Source organism: Monodelphis domestica, chromosome 3, assembly GCF_027887165.1.
Source record: "Monodelphis domestica isolate mMonDom1 chromosome 3, mMonDom1.pri, whole genome shotgun sequence".
Classification (NCBI taxonomy): domain Eukaryota; kingdom Metazoa; phylum Chordata; class Mammalia; order Didelphimorphia; family Didelphidae; genus Monodelphis; species Monodelphis domestica.
Window position 1 is genome coordinate 286,037,752 of NC_077229.1, and position 14,649 is coordinate 286,052,400.

The 14,649-nt window shown below is 35.3% G+C and overlaps 1 protein-coding gene across 4 annotated transcripts in view; it reads right to left on the bottom strand.

Annotated features, from left to right (window-relative positions):
* Positions 1-10,095: 10,095 nt before the first annotated feature.
* LOC100031189 (desmocollin-2) overlaps positions 10,096-14,649 on the bottom strand; it is a 56,277-nt gene continuing 51,723 nt past the window's right edge. For 3 of the 4 annotated variants that reach the window (XM_007487208.3, XM_001380473.4, XM_056823839.1), the window contains exon 16: positions 10,096-14,576. In XM_007487208.3, coding sequence (XP_007487270.2) covers positions 14,376-14,576 — 201 coding nt within the window. In that variant the 3' untranslated portion in view covers positions 10,096-14,375. The remainder of the gene's footprint in view (positions 14,577-14,649) is intronic. The other variant, XM_007487209.3, reaches the window with a different exon arrangement.

Here is a 14,649-nt window from a genome sequence, read left to right on the forward strand (position 1 = left end):
GGCCCTTGAGTTCAATTTAAGGATTTACTTTGTTGTTTTGTTTCTGTTTTGTATTCTGTTTTCTTTTTCTTTTTCTTTTTATACAAGATTTGAGATTCTGGTAGGCCCCATTCTCATGCACTAGGAGAAACTAGAGAACATAATAGCTTCATTAATTTTGATTTTTAGCTCAATTGTTTATTGTTATTAACTGAGCCAAATGCTGACTTCTGAAAACCTTTTCTTGTGTAATTTTGTATGATATGATAATATATTAGCAAAGTTGTATAATTAATTCAGTGCATTTTTTAGTTTTTGTTTAATTTTGAGAAATGATTTTGGATGCCTGAGGCACACTGGTAATTGGCTATCATAAAACAAAAACAATAACTTATTCTCATCTTAAAATAAACATTGATAATGACTAGATAGAGCTAAAATGGAATATAGTATACTCAATTACAAGTGTCAAAATTTGTCTAAATTTTACTTTTGGTTGTCACTTAATATTTATGAGACCTCAAAGATCACCCAGGCCAAATGGTGCTTCAGTCAGAATCTGCCTGACAAATAATGAAATTTGTTGAAGGAATTTCCAGTGACAGGGAAATGACCACTTTCCAAGACAATCTATCCCAGATTGAGACAGCTGTACTTGTTAGATAACTTTTCTTTCCACTGAACTGAGATTTGCCTCAATAGCTCCCTGAGTTTTGTCCTCTTGGGTCAAGAAAAATAAATCTAGTTCTTATTCCATATCATCTTTCTGATACTTGAAGACAGTTATGCTCCATTAAAATACTTCTGACCTCATTGCTTCACTGCTCAAGAAGCTACAGCAGTATTCTCAATTGTTTCTAGCATTAAAAAAATGAATTCTTCTGATTGGCTCATAGGGATGTCTAAGGAGTCTCACAAGATAGTTCCCTTCTTTTTTCCAAAATTTTTAAATATGCCTTCCTTTCCTTAACTCTATGCTCTAGCTAAACTCATCTTTGTACAATGTTCTTTCTCCCACATGCCTTGAATAAGTTGGTAGGAGGTTTAATGAAAAAACAAAAACCAAGGCACCATTAAGTTTCCAAATGTCCTGAATTTTTTATTTAACTCAACTCTCTTAAAAAATAGACTAACATTCACTCAGAACTTTCTGTATAGTACTTCATCTATGTGGTTTTGGGCTGTGTCCTGTGATTGATCAGAGATCCCTGAAGGCAATTACTAATTTGTGAGTAACCTGGACCTATCTGGGCATGCTCAAATCACCTAAGATAGAGGCACATGCCTTTGGAGTATGGCCAGTTTGCCTACCATGAAAGCTTCTGCATCCCTTACTTTGGAGCCTCCTTTGACTGACTGTGTACTTGGAACAGGCTACATCTTTAAAACTAGAAATACAGAAATGTTTGCTCGCTCTTTCCGCCTCTCCTTTCTGCCTTGTGCAGAGAGTAAAGGTCACAGTTTGTCCATATCACAGGCACCACGCACTGAAACAAGAAGAGAGGTCTTGCTTCTACCCCTCTATACTCTCTGTTTTATCCTGGCTCTAAGAAATGGTCCTGGAATCCCTGTATTGTGTTATTTGTTCTTCTCAGTTCTGGTGCTGTTGGTGATCTCTCCCATGCCTGGGTATCTGAGTCAGGGTACCCTTGGGGTGAGGATTCCACGTGGGATGCTTGGCAGCAAAGCTTTGCCCTCTGAAGCCAGGGGACCTGAGACTACAACTAAAAGCCAAGTTTGGGACTTGGAACTAGAATTATACCTTATAGTAACTGTTAAGCAATGACCCCTTCCCCTCCCAAGACACAGCTATAAGGGGGGGGAGAACGATTATGCCCCCCCATATTGGGAAGAGTAAATTTGTGTATTTATGATTACACATTTAGAAATAAATAATCCTTTGTAAAAACTAAACTGAATGTTAATGGATAAATAGAACTGGGGTATAGGGAACCCACTTCCTCTCCTTGGGGGAACAATATTGGTGAGGACCAGAACCATTGGCAGAAAATTAGATATGCCTCAAATCTTCTTAAAGGAATAGGAGAATCCTGGGGGTGAGAGTTGGAGCAGGGCTACCTCATCTTCAGATATTGGGAGCCAGAGTCATCAGAAGTATTACATATATGTGGATGAATTTGCTAGAGGATCATGTCAATTTATTTTTGTGAATACAGAACACAAGTCACTAAACAGCAAATGTAGACTTTAGAAACATTATCCTGATAGATATAATCCTTGTAGAACAATGCAGCCCCTCGGGCCATCTGTAATGGGTCATGACAGTCACAATTAAGATGTTATGGAATGAATTGTAGAAGTCACAGTTTAGCTGGCTCTTCTAGAACCAGAGGATGAGATAATACCTTTCAAAACACAGTTATGCCTATTAACAAACTTGCACTTTTCATTGCCTTCAACAACTGTCACTTTGACATCCTTTCTCCTTTATTTCATTGGGACTCATGCTTGTTTCCTCCCTGGACCTCAACTTGTCACTTGACTGGCAACTTGAAGCTTTGCTTTCATCCCTTGGCTCAAGCTTATTTTGAAAGAAAGGTTTAGTTTGACATGCTGGTTCTATACAATCTAGCTACAATACAAGCTTCTTTTTCATTATGAATGCCACACAGCTAAAAGACCTTAAGCCACAGTGAACCATTCTACTTACTTCTTCTATCATATTCTCTGAATATCCCAGTTTACTCCTTGAATTCTTGACTTTCTAGAACTACAACAGTTATTTTCTCCAAAGATCCACACTAAGATATCTCTTCTCCTCATCACAAAACTCCTTCAATTTTTATTCTTGACTCCTTATTTTTTCTTATTATATATTAAACTTTTAGACAATGATATCTAATCTATGGATATAATTAGTTCACCCATATGAAAACTAAATGGACTTTATAAGGATTGTTAGTCCACTCTATGTGATCTCACCAGTGTCTTGCCTAAAAAAAAGTTCTGGCCTCAAAAATAATATTCTCTTTAAAAATCCATACCTAATATTTCTGGAGTTTGAATGTCTTTATACTTTTTTTTAAAAAATCTATTTTTAAGGATCAACAATAATAACTGTAAAACACTTTGTGTAAATTATATTTTAGTCTTTTTGAGGAAAGAATGATCACATTGTTTTATAGAGGAATTTTAATAATCAAATTACACTTAGAATTCAAATTTATTGTTTTAACATAATCATCAATGAATGAAAAATATAGTCAAAACTATACACAAAATAAAAAAATTAGGTCTGGCAATTATTAGATAAATATGCCAATCCAGATAGCTTTTTTGGAGAACATGAGTAAAGAGATGAAATATAATCTTTAAAGGGTTCCATCAAAACCATTAATGACTATGTAACATCCTCTTAGATACTGCTACCATTAGCTCTGGTGGCCTCAACTTTTGCTATAGCGAACCTCTAATGGCAATCGTGCTCTTCCGAAGTTCATGCAGTTATAAAAGATCTATTCTACCTTAGAATGCTCATTTCATCTAAGACTATGAAGAAATAAGTATAAAAGAGACAGACATTATGCATTCAAGGACACCGGATGGCCTCCAATAGGCAACAGGGAAGGCATAGCCTTCAACCCTTTCCCTATTCAGAGACTCACAGCATTCAAAGTGGAGAGGGAAGAAGAATATAAAAAGGGCTAGGGGAGGATTACATGTATCCTGTTATAGTTGAACACATTTATAGCTCCATAATCAACCCTTCAAAATCAGAAATCAGAAATTTTCACACAGTATAAGCTTCAAAGTTATTTATTACTAGATGAAAGCTGACCAAGCTTCAACTTTTTTTGGATAGGCAGCAAGCAGGAAATAGTGCCCATGTTTTAAGGACTGGGCTCTCATTGGTTAGTCCCCCATTACAACTACTATTTTCTGTCTGCCTTCATGTCCATTTTATTCGCTCACTATGTAATTTACAGAATTTGCCTTAACACATTTGTCTTCCCAAATTTAATATATTGCCTTCATAAAATAATGATAATAATAAAACCATTTCCATAATACTTTATGGTTTGCAAAGTGCTTTACATATGTTATATTAAAGCAAGCAGAGTTAAGTGAATTATCCATGGCCAGGCAGTTAAATGGCTGAGGCTGGATTTCAACTTGGGTCTTTCTGACCCCAAGTTTGACACTCTATCCACTGTACTACCTAACTACCCCAAATTATGCAACTTAGAAGGAAATTGTATTTAAAGGTTCCTTGGCTCATGAATTTAGTTTTGTGAGTCAAATGACTTCCCCTTTCCATGACTTTTAATCATTTGAATGAAGATTTTTGTTCATTTTTACCAACTTATATCCAAACTTTCATCAATGTGTCTTTTTCACATGACAGTATATGTATTATTATATGTTATGAGTATTATGAGAAATTCATAGAGGGAGAAATGACTTTCAGCTAGAAGAAAGCTTTATGAAGGAGGTCGCACTTAACACTTGGAATTATTTGGCTCTAGTGTTTGAAATGTTCTTCTTTGCTTTGACCTCTGAGTTTCCCAGACTTCCTTCAATACTCAAGTCAGATTCTATGTTCTGCAAGAGGTGGTTCCCATGCAGTCAATTTTAGACATGCTAGGTTTAAGGTCTTGGCAGAACATACAGGTGGCGATTCCCCAAATGGAAATAAGGGAAGAGCTCCTTTTCTAAATTTAAAGATTTAGAACCCATCTGAATAGAGATCTTTGAAGTGAATGGATCAGCAAAAATACTGAGTGTAAATAAGAGGACGAAAGTCAGAGAACATCAAAATAGAGAGCCGGGAGAGGAGAGGGAGCTGAAGCAGCATAGGACACTGAAAAGTGATGGGAGGTTGTAAAACCAGAAAAAAAAGACATTGTAGAAGCACATGGGGAAATATTATTAAAAAGGGAGTGGTCATGTGTCAAAGGCTGCACAAAATTCCAGGTGAGTACTGAGAAAAGAAAAATGGATTGGTCAACTAAGAAGTAATTTTAGAATAAGTAACTACAGTAAAAAAAAAAAAGTCTGCTCATACATCACCTTCAACTGCTTCCTACCAGCACCTGAATTGTGATAGGCAAGCTTTCACCTTATCTTGCCTTCGATTAGACCTCTACTTCATTTATAAGCCATTTCCAAAAGACATGGTCATATGTGTTATATAAGTCCCTAATCTGCCCTTCACATCCTGCCTTCCCCCACTATTTGTATCTCTTTAGCACCATCACACAGTAAGGACTTAATAGTTAATTATCACCATAAATAAGGATGTGGAGATAGAATATAGGCTTGTCTGAACTATGTATTCACAGGGATATCAAACTTAAATAGAAATTAATCCCTGGTTATGTTATGTTAACTTAAAAAACCACAAATTAACATATGTTGTATTTTTATTTATTCTCTTAAAACATTTTCCCAATTACAATTTAATCTGGTTCAACCTAGGAAAGCTCTGGTGAATTTTGCTGCTTCCTGGGGTGGAGAGGAGGCAATTTTATACCCGAGACTTGAAACATCCAGCTTAGAGAAAAGATTGGAGGAAGACATGATGGATATCTTCAATACTTAAAAAGCTATCTGGAAAAAAAGAGAATAGATTTGGTTTCCTTAGCCTCACAGGGCATGACTTCTCAGAATGAAGAATAGTTATAGAGAAACATTTTTATTAAGTAAAAGGGGGAACTTAATAATAATTAAATATTCAAGTTCTGTGACAGAGACTGGCACATAAGAAAAGTGCCAGGCTCAAGAGTTCGTGGATCTGATCACTTTGACAGGGAAGGGGGCCCAAGAGGCTGGAATCTTGAGCAGAAAGTTCCCTCTGAAGAGCAGTTTGGTCTCTCATTCTGGAGGAGCTGAAGGGGGAGGGGTGATTAAGATTTTCTCCTGAGGGTTACTCATTTTTTCCTGCTTGTAACTGGAAATCCTTCCCCCCCAACATTTCCCAATTGAAAGGACTATTTAAGAGAAACCTGAGAAAGGCATTTTGAATCTCTGTCAGACTTTACCTCAGCTCCTGGTGCCCTAGATCTGAACTATGGCCAAGGGGCCAAACCCAGGGTCAATCAAAGGGTTTAGATAGAGACAGGGACCCCCTTCTCCCCCACTATATGTTCCCATTCTTCTCCCTGTCAGTTATTCCTTTGTATTACCCTGATTGAGTTAATTGACATTAAAGTAGTTATCTTTTCCCAAGGCTTTGAATCAAGTGTGAGTGAACAGCTTCAAGGTTGGGAGAGACATCTTCTTAAGAAGAAATATTTAAGTATCTAGTAGTGGAGGGGGGACAAGAGGGACAAGAGCAAATCTGGGAGAGCAGCCATAGCTAAGGAATGAAGGGTGAAGGGGGAAAATCTTCAAACCCCTTCTCCTCTCTCTGAGCCAACCCTAAACTTCAGCTATCTCCGAGATCCTGTTTCCTTTTACCAATCCCAAACCATTTCCCCATCATTAAAAGACAAATTTGTTTGAGAATATTCGTTCAAGTATAGGTACTAGAAGATCTTTTCCAGCTCACGTGATAGTATTAAATTTCTGCTCTGACTTGTTAATGATGATTCATTTTTAACCAAGAATAAAAATTGGCAACTGTAGTTCATTAGGAATTTTCTGTAAAAGAATCCTTTGACTCCAACTCGTTTCTTCATGTCAGAACAGCCTGCCTGGCTTGAGACATGATTTTATTGTTGCAGCACAATCTAGTCAATCATGATGGTTCGTAGGATCAAAAAAACTTCTTGTAAAAGAAGTGAATCAAATGAATGATGTGGTAAATCCCAAACTGGCTTTTTTGTTTATTGGTTTTCTACATATACTTATTTGGTTCACTCATAAGAAAACAGGATACAACTGGCATTAGAGATTTTGTTTAATGGGAAGCATTGAATGTACAATTCTTAAAGGTTCAGTTAAAAATACCTCATCACCTCTTGAGCTCTTTCTGTGTCATTCTAAATACGTGCGTTCTTTATTTCATCTGGAGTGCTTTTCTTCTTGCTTCCCTCAAAACACAGCTGCACTTTATAAAAAAGTGGAGTAATGCCATGGCAGAAGAAAGATGTCAAGAGTCTGGTCTCTCTGCCTAATCTGAATATAACAGCCCCTCTTGTCGTTTTCCTTTTCAGTCTTCCCTCTTACTTTACCAGCTATGGCCCGGGCACACATCTAATTCCATTTCCAGATAATAATAATAGATGACATTTGCATAGCCCTTATTATGTGCCAGACACTATGCTTAGCAATTGACAATTATCTTATTTGAGCCTAGCAACAATCCTGGGAAATAGGTACTATTATCTCCATTTTGAAAATGAAGAAACTGAAGCAAATTGAGGTGAAGTGACTTTCCCAGGGTCACAGCTAGTGTTTGAGAGTATATTAGAACTCAGATCTTCCTAGCTCTAGGTCTAATTAATGTCCTATCCACAGCTACCTAGATGTTCATCCTAAATATTTCCCAACCAGTAAAATGACAATCTAGTAGAGATAAAACTGAAGGAAAACTGACCAAATGGAAGCATATGAATTCTTTATGTAATAAAAATTACTCAAGCAATATTTTTACCCACTGTGCCTCTGCTTTAGGACCCAGTTGAGCTTTCAGGATGAACCAGGGACAGGTAAGAAGATGATAAGTCATCCTCCTGACAGTCCAAGAGGAGGTTGGTACCAAATTAGGGTCAAGTTCTGGTGCCTCAGATGTTCTACTTAGGAAAAAAAAATCTATGATAACAGAGTTGTTATCTCAAGGTATAATTGGCTACCCAAGGAGATGGCTTCCTATCACTAGAGGTTTTAAGAGAAAGGAGCAAGGTTTGTCAAGATATGTCCAAGAAAGGGTACTTTTCTCAGGAACTAGACTAGGCCAGGAAAGGTGAATCTTTTAGAGGGATGGAGGATGATGTGAGAAATGTCTTCAGGATCTAATGGAGAGGGGAAGGGGAGCAACCCATATCCCTCTGGCTTTCTATTAAAAATTTTGGAGAACTCTGTGCTGGGGCAACAGCACATGTGCCCACAGAGATGTCTGAGAGTGAAATTCTTTGATTCTGTAATTATTTAAAGAGGAATTCAAAGTTATCTACAATCATTTTAGAAAAGAGATCAGGAGTTATGGTTTTGCAAGTTATTCCTACTACTGTTGTGGACAAAGATGACACTAAATCATAGATTTCTTCATGAATAGCAGGAAATAATTAGCCTTTTTTCTTTGCATTTTAGGACTGATCATAGGATTCTAGAATGAGGAAAAATTTGCAGGTTAAACATATATTGTTGTTGTTGAGTCAATGGTGTCTGAAACTTCATGATACCACTTGGCAAAAATACTGGAATGGTTTGCCATTTCGTTTTCCAGATCATTTTTACATATGAAGAAACTAAGGCAAATGTAGTTTAATGACTCATTCATGGTCACACAACTAGTCTCTGAGGCCAGATGTGAACTCAGAGCCTCCTGACTTCAGGCCAGGCATTCTACCCACTGCACCACCCAACTGCTCCAAATATTCATTACATTTCTATAATGTCCATTAATCAAGGTTCATGCTGCTATAGTGTTGTTAAAAAAATAAATTATCAGTCTACCATATCTGAATAGTGTTGAGAAGTCACTTAAAAACATAATAAAACCTATTCTTCTTAATCCAAACACATTCATTTCCATTGGGAAGAATATATAAAAATCTAGATCAGTCATAAAATTGTATTAATTAAAAATTACTAGCATTTTTACTACCCAAACTACATTAGAAATGGAAGACAGCTTTTAAAAAAATCCACATTAGGCAACAAAAAAGATGCAAAGATCTTACTTAAGTAATAGCTTAATTAAATGAGCTACACCCACATATTGTGGGTTACACATGGAACAAAAGTTGACAGCCCAAAATAAAGGTACAGTGATCAAGAGCAAGTGTTTACCTGGAGAAAAGCCTGGAAAAGGCAGCAGAAATTGAACCAGAAACAAGAGCTCCTGGAAGGAAGAGACTATTGCTTTGTTTCCCTTAGCATCAGGCCTGAATATTCAATAAATCTTGGTTAATGAATTGATTATGGTGATGATGGAACTTTGGAAGTTGGAAGGCAGTGTAAGGCTCACAGACATGAATAGGTTGGACATGCTTGAGTTGGTTTGGCAAAATTCATCAAGACTTACTAAGTAGTACCAAATCCAGACCCTCTAAGTCTCCACCCACAAAAAGGCAACCATACCTAGAAGATGCTCACTGATGAGCAATTTGACAACAGTAACATTGTCTGTTGACTGTCAAATTGGTTCCTGCTCCTAGATTCTACTTTGTTTTGAGAAAGAAGAAAGAAATACTAGGTGAAAGGGGAAAGGCCAGACAATGACAACAGCTGATTCTATCTGGTTTAGAAAAAGCTAACAGTGTGATACATGGTAAAGAGCAGTAGCTTTTGAATCAAGGACAAAGGTTTGACTCTTAGCTCCCCCTCTTATTTTCCATTATATGAAAAAAAAGTGTCTAACTCGATAAATTCTAAGGTCTCTTCCATCTGTAAATGACTCTGTATATGGACACCAAGAAAAATTTCATTTTTTTAAAGGAAAATATTGAGAAAGTTATTTATATTTATAATGAAGCAAGAAAGGGAACATAATTCCCTTCTTGGTATTGTGATTTGGGGAATTGTTGAGTAGAATCAGTTTATTAGAGAAGTCCAGTCATTGTTGTTGTTAATGCCTTTGAAATAAGTTCAAATTTGAAATCTTTCCTATGAAATGAGGAAAAGCTTAGAAGATCTCAGAATCTCCTTTGCTGATTTATGAGTCTGAATACTTCTCTTTTGATTTGTAAAAAAGAAATCAGTTCATGTTGAGTTAGTAAAGTCAAGTTGTAAAATGCTGCTATGCTAAACTTGTTTTAATTTGAAAAACTATTATTTTTTCAACTTTGCTTATTATAAAAGATTTAGTAATGGACATTAAAATTTTGTTAGGGGATTAGTGTTGTTTTTCCTAAAAAAAAAGAATGATTAACACAAAATATCCAAATGTTTGTAGACAAAGCAAGTTATGAGTCTATTTTTAAAAATCTATTATAAATAATAAAGTTGATCTAACCTATTGTTAGAGACCAGTATCATTTCAAATTCAGATCAGTTGATTAAAATAATTTATTATTTGACTATGAGATTCAAGATACTTTAATGTTTTGATTCTTTGCCAGAAATTAATGTTTTTTAGTAATTATTAAAATCTTTTCATAATCCAATATTTCCATTTCATGATAATAAAATCAAATAGGAAAAGGGGAGAAGAAATCTAATCTACTCTGTCTTATCTCAATATATTGCTGATCAAGAAAAAATATATCATTTTCCCTCCTCTATTGCTTAGGATTTCTTAGAATTGTTCATGAAAAATCCTGAATCTTTCTCCAACAACATAATTTTTAAAGTTTTTGAAAAGCTGTTCTTTGCTAGCAAGGGATTAGTCAGTTTGTTTTTAGAGTAGAGAAGAAGCTTGATAGAATCATAACATATGGTTTCCAATCTCAGATTTCCCATCAACCAGTTATAAGATTTTAGGCATAGGATCTTAGTTTCCTGACCTTTTCCTTAGTTTTAAATTTTAAAAAATCATATATATCTATATCTACATATATATCATTATTCATCTTATAGTACCTGTGAGAAAAATGTTTGAAAACTTTAAAAAATAGCAAAGCAAACCATTCTATTTTATCTGTAAATGAGTTAGAGTATATGTATCCTAATGCTCCTTCCTCCTTTGAATGTCAGATTTTTCATTTTGAGCACTTAATACTGGGTCTAAAAGGTAGGAAGGATGCATAAGAAATGCTCCGTTGCTTCACATAGCTTATATATCTGGTTGGGAGTGGAAGAAGACTTATTATAGTTCTAGAAGATTATGAGGATGACATGATTTGTAACAGGTAGGACTGGAATAGGAAATCTCACAAATAGGGACTGAGTAGCAGAAACAAAGAGAGAGAGAGAGTGTGTGTGCATGGTGGGCTGGGATGATTAATACAAAACCATTAGTACAATGGGAAACATTGTATTTGGCACTTCTGAAGCCATTCTCTGCAATGGTGATGATTCAATATACTGTGCCACTCCTGTAAGATTTAATGAGAAGCTTTTAGCTAGGAAGGTTTACAAAGGGATTTTTCTTCCCTTGGTCTTCAATCTCTCTCTCCTAAAGCCTATATAATACACACCTAGTAGATACACCTCACCTGGAAAGTAGATTCAAGTAAACCCAATCTATTTTCCAACCTTTTGATAATTAACATTTTTCATCCTTAAGACACATTTGTCATTATTAATTCCTATTCATTATACATCAGTCTCTTGTTTGTCCCATTTGATTGTAAGCTCCTTAAGAGAAAGAACTATCTGCTATGTAATTCTCTAAACATAAAGGTAGCAAATTAATTGAAAGTTTTTTTTTATTGGTATGTATAGTAAATGTTTTGTTTTCCCATTCCATTTACAATCTTATAAAGTTATAACTAATATAACAATGAATATCTTTAATTTTAATAATGAAAGGTTCTCCACTAACAAAGATATCTTAAAAAAACAAGAGCACTCTACATATAATTTACATCCTAACTATATACATTTCAATAAAAACAAGAAAATTATACTATACATTTGCATAAAAAAGCAGAGTAACTTTTAAAAAAGTTTTTATAGTTTTCCTTTTAAGCATCCATACTCTCTGGTTAAAGTAGCACACAATTTAGAATTGCACAGTATAAGTAAAGATAACACCAATTGATGGAAAAGGTATTAACTTCTTTAAAGATATAACATACTTCCAAAAGTTTGAATTTTAAGTGGACACTTCAATAGCAAATTAATTGAAAATATAAAATGAAATTCCCATGACAAATGCTGTATCTACATAAATATTTCCTCTAAAGCCTTCCACCAAGCTGTATATATAAAATACCTACACCTTTGAGATGCATATAGCAAATTGTAAATCCATCCTTTCACCAATATGACTTAGGCTACCTCACTAAGCTTATATAAACCCTTTTCCCTTTAATTTACTGAACTTCAAAAGTAGAAGAAAGCCAAGGACTTGGGTGGAAAGAGAGAGCTGGGATAGTATAAAAGAGATCTAATAAAATGTTTTTGTTGTTCAGTTGTATACAACTCTTTGTGACCCCATGCCTTTGGGGTTTTCTTGGCAAAGATACTGGAGTATTTGCCATTTCCTTCTCCAGTTACTTTACAGATAAGGAAATCAAGGCAAACAGGAATAAGTGACTTACCCAAGGCCAAATAGCTAGGGTCTGAAGCCGGATTTGAACTCAGTCAGATGAAAATTCCTGACTTCAGTCCCAATACTATAAAAGCAATTCTTGGCAAACAAAAGGAGGGTGAAGAGTGGAGGGTTAAGTCTTAGGTAATACATAAGTAGGCAAAAATAGTCTTTGGCATCAGATTCCCTCCTTTTCCTTGCTCCTCTCTTACTTCCCAGAATCCCTTCTGTTCCAACATCATAGGTTCCCAAACCCAGTTTTCCCATGCTCAAAAATACTCAAGATTCTTATCCTATTTACTTCAAAACCCCTATTCCCTTACTCTGCAATCACCAAGGAAACAATCATACTATATCAGGTGAGAATAAACAAAGTGTTAACAACTTAGCCTTCCAAAAGCTGTTTCCCTGTTATTCTAATTAAATCTCAAACTGGTTGTGCTTGGGGCAGAAGAATATAATGAAGTGACTTCTCTTAAATCACCTTGATTCTTGAAGCAGGGTAAGATAAAAGAGCATTTGGGGAAACTCAGCTTGTATGGAAAGGAGGTAAAAGTGGAGAGGGAAGGCATAGCAGAAGGGAAGAAATGATATGTAGGCCAAGGAGGAAAGTGTTCTAAGGTTCATTTATATTTATCATAATTCACAAACTCAGAGAAACACAGATATCTGAATCTTGACACATCTCTGTTTAGAAAATGTCTATAGCCAGGCTATTGTGGGAAATATCAAAAGCTTGGTTTGTCCATGTAAAAATAATCATTATCCTTTCTTTACCCACTATGACCAACGCCATGAAAATAACTGATTATATCATCAAATTATACCATGACTTGTTATTCTGATTTGATTGTGATACAAAATTCTCCACATGCACTCATTCTTTACATTTGTGGCTTATTAAGCTCAACTGTATAATCATAACATTTTAGAAAATGTATTAGCCACTCTATGCAAATTTCAAAGATGTGGAAAACTTAAGAACATTAAAAAGTTTAATGTTCACATCATTATTCATAAGCAGTATTAAAAAAACAGGTTAGCATATTGCAATGCTTATTAAGAGTAAGTTTAATATTGAAAACAAGAAAATATCCAATCAAAAGCAAATCATTTTTCTTTTCTCTTCCAAGAGAGTAACCATGTTGTTCACCCTACAGTTTTAATACTGAAAGGTCATACTTATTTCTGCCATTGAATGGAAGGGAACAAGTCAGAGAAACTGGTAAGGGTTTCTAATTTATAAAGAGAACAGAGAAAAATAAAATAGCTATGAGTATTTAGTCCAGGATTACAGGTATGGAGCTGAGCCCCTAATTTTTCAGATAAGGCAGAGGAAGATGAAAAGACTTACTCAAGGTCATACAAAAAGAAAGCATCAAAGGAAGGATTTCAGTCCAGGTCTTCTGACTCAAGTCAGTATTATATATGTTCAGTTATTTAAATGAGTTTATTTTTTTCTTCTAACATAATAAGTAGAAGTCTTTTTCTCCCCTCCTCCCCCACCTCTCTTCCTACTCTTTCTAGAATTTCCTCCTCTCTCTTTTTTCTCTCCCCTTTTCTCCCTCTTCTCCCCTTTTCCCACTACTTTCTCCCTCCTTCCTTTTTGCCTTCTCTTCTCTCCTTTTCCTTCTCTCCTCTCTTCCTCACCCCTCTATATGACTAAGGCACTATATTCACCTGACAAGAGTTTCAAAGTAGTGTCTCAATATGTTTAAGTGGTTTAAAATTCTTACAATCCACAAGAGTGTTGGTATGGAAATCACTTGTCATGGTTTTTTAAGTCCTGTTAAAGCATCATCACCAAAGTCTTAAAGAAAAAAATAATTTTGTTTTTTAGAATGAGGGAAGGAGGGAGGAAAAATATACAAGTGAATACAAAAATCCTCATGATGGAGCCTTAGAAATAATTATTTGTCTATTTCCCCAAAGAAAGAAAATGAATTTCATTTTGCCATATGCTGGCTTCTTAGAGGAGGTAAACAGACTAGCAGAGGCAAAAAAAAATGTGTGAGAATAATTCCTCCCTTCAAAATGAAGAAAAATTTGCCCTCATCAGTAATCAATTTTTTTGTTTTGTTTTTGGAGTCCTCCAAAGTATCTGGAAAAAGCTGTAGAACTATTAACAACACATTTATCTTTTCATGCATGTTTGTGCTAATGTAGCAAATTTGGGTTCCAGTTGATCTAAAAATTCAAGCCCTTCTTCTTCTTCATGGTGCTCACTGCAACATCCTACAGAACCAGCTGCAGAGCCTCTTCCTTCATAGTTGTATGTAAGGACATAGTCTTGAGCATGGGTATTGTCTTCGTTCTGATTACAAAGATGCAACTTCTGAAAAGTAAGAAAACACATTTTATTATTTTAAAAGAGGCACCTAAATTGATGAACATAAAAATTATTTTTA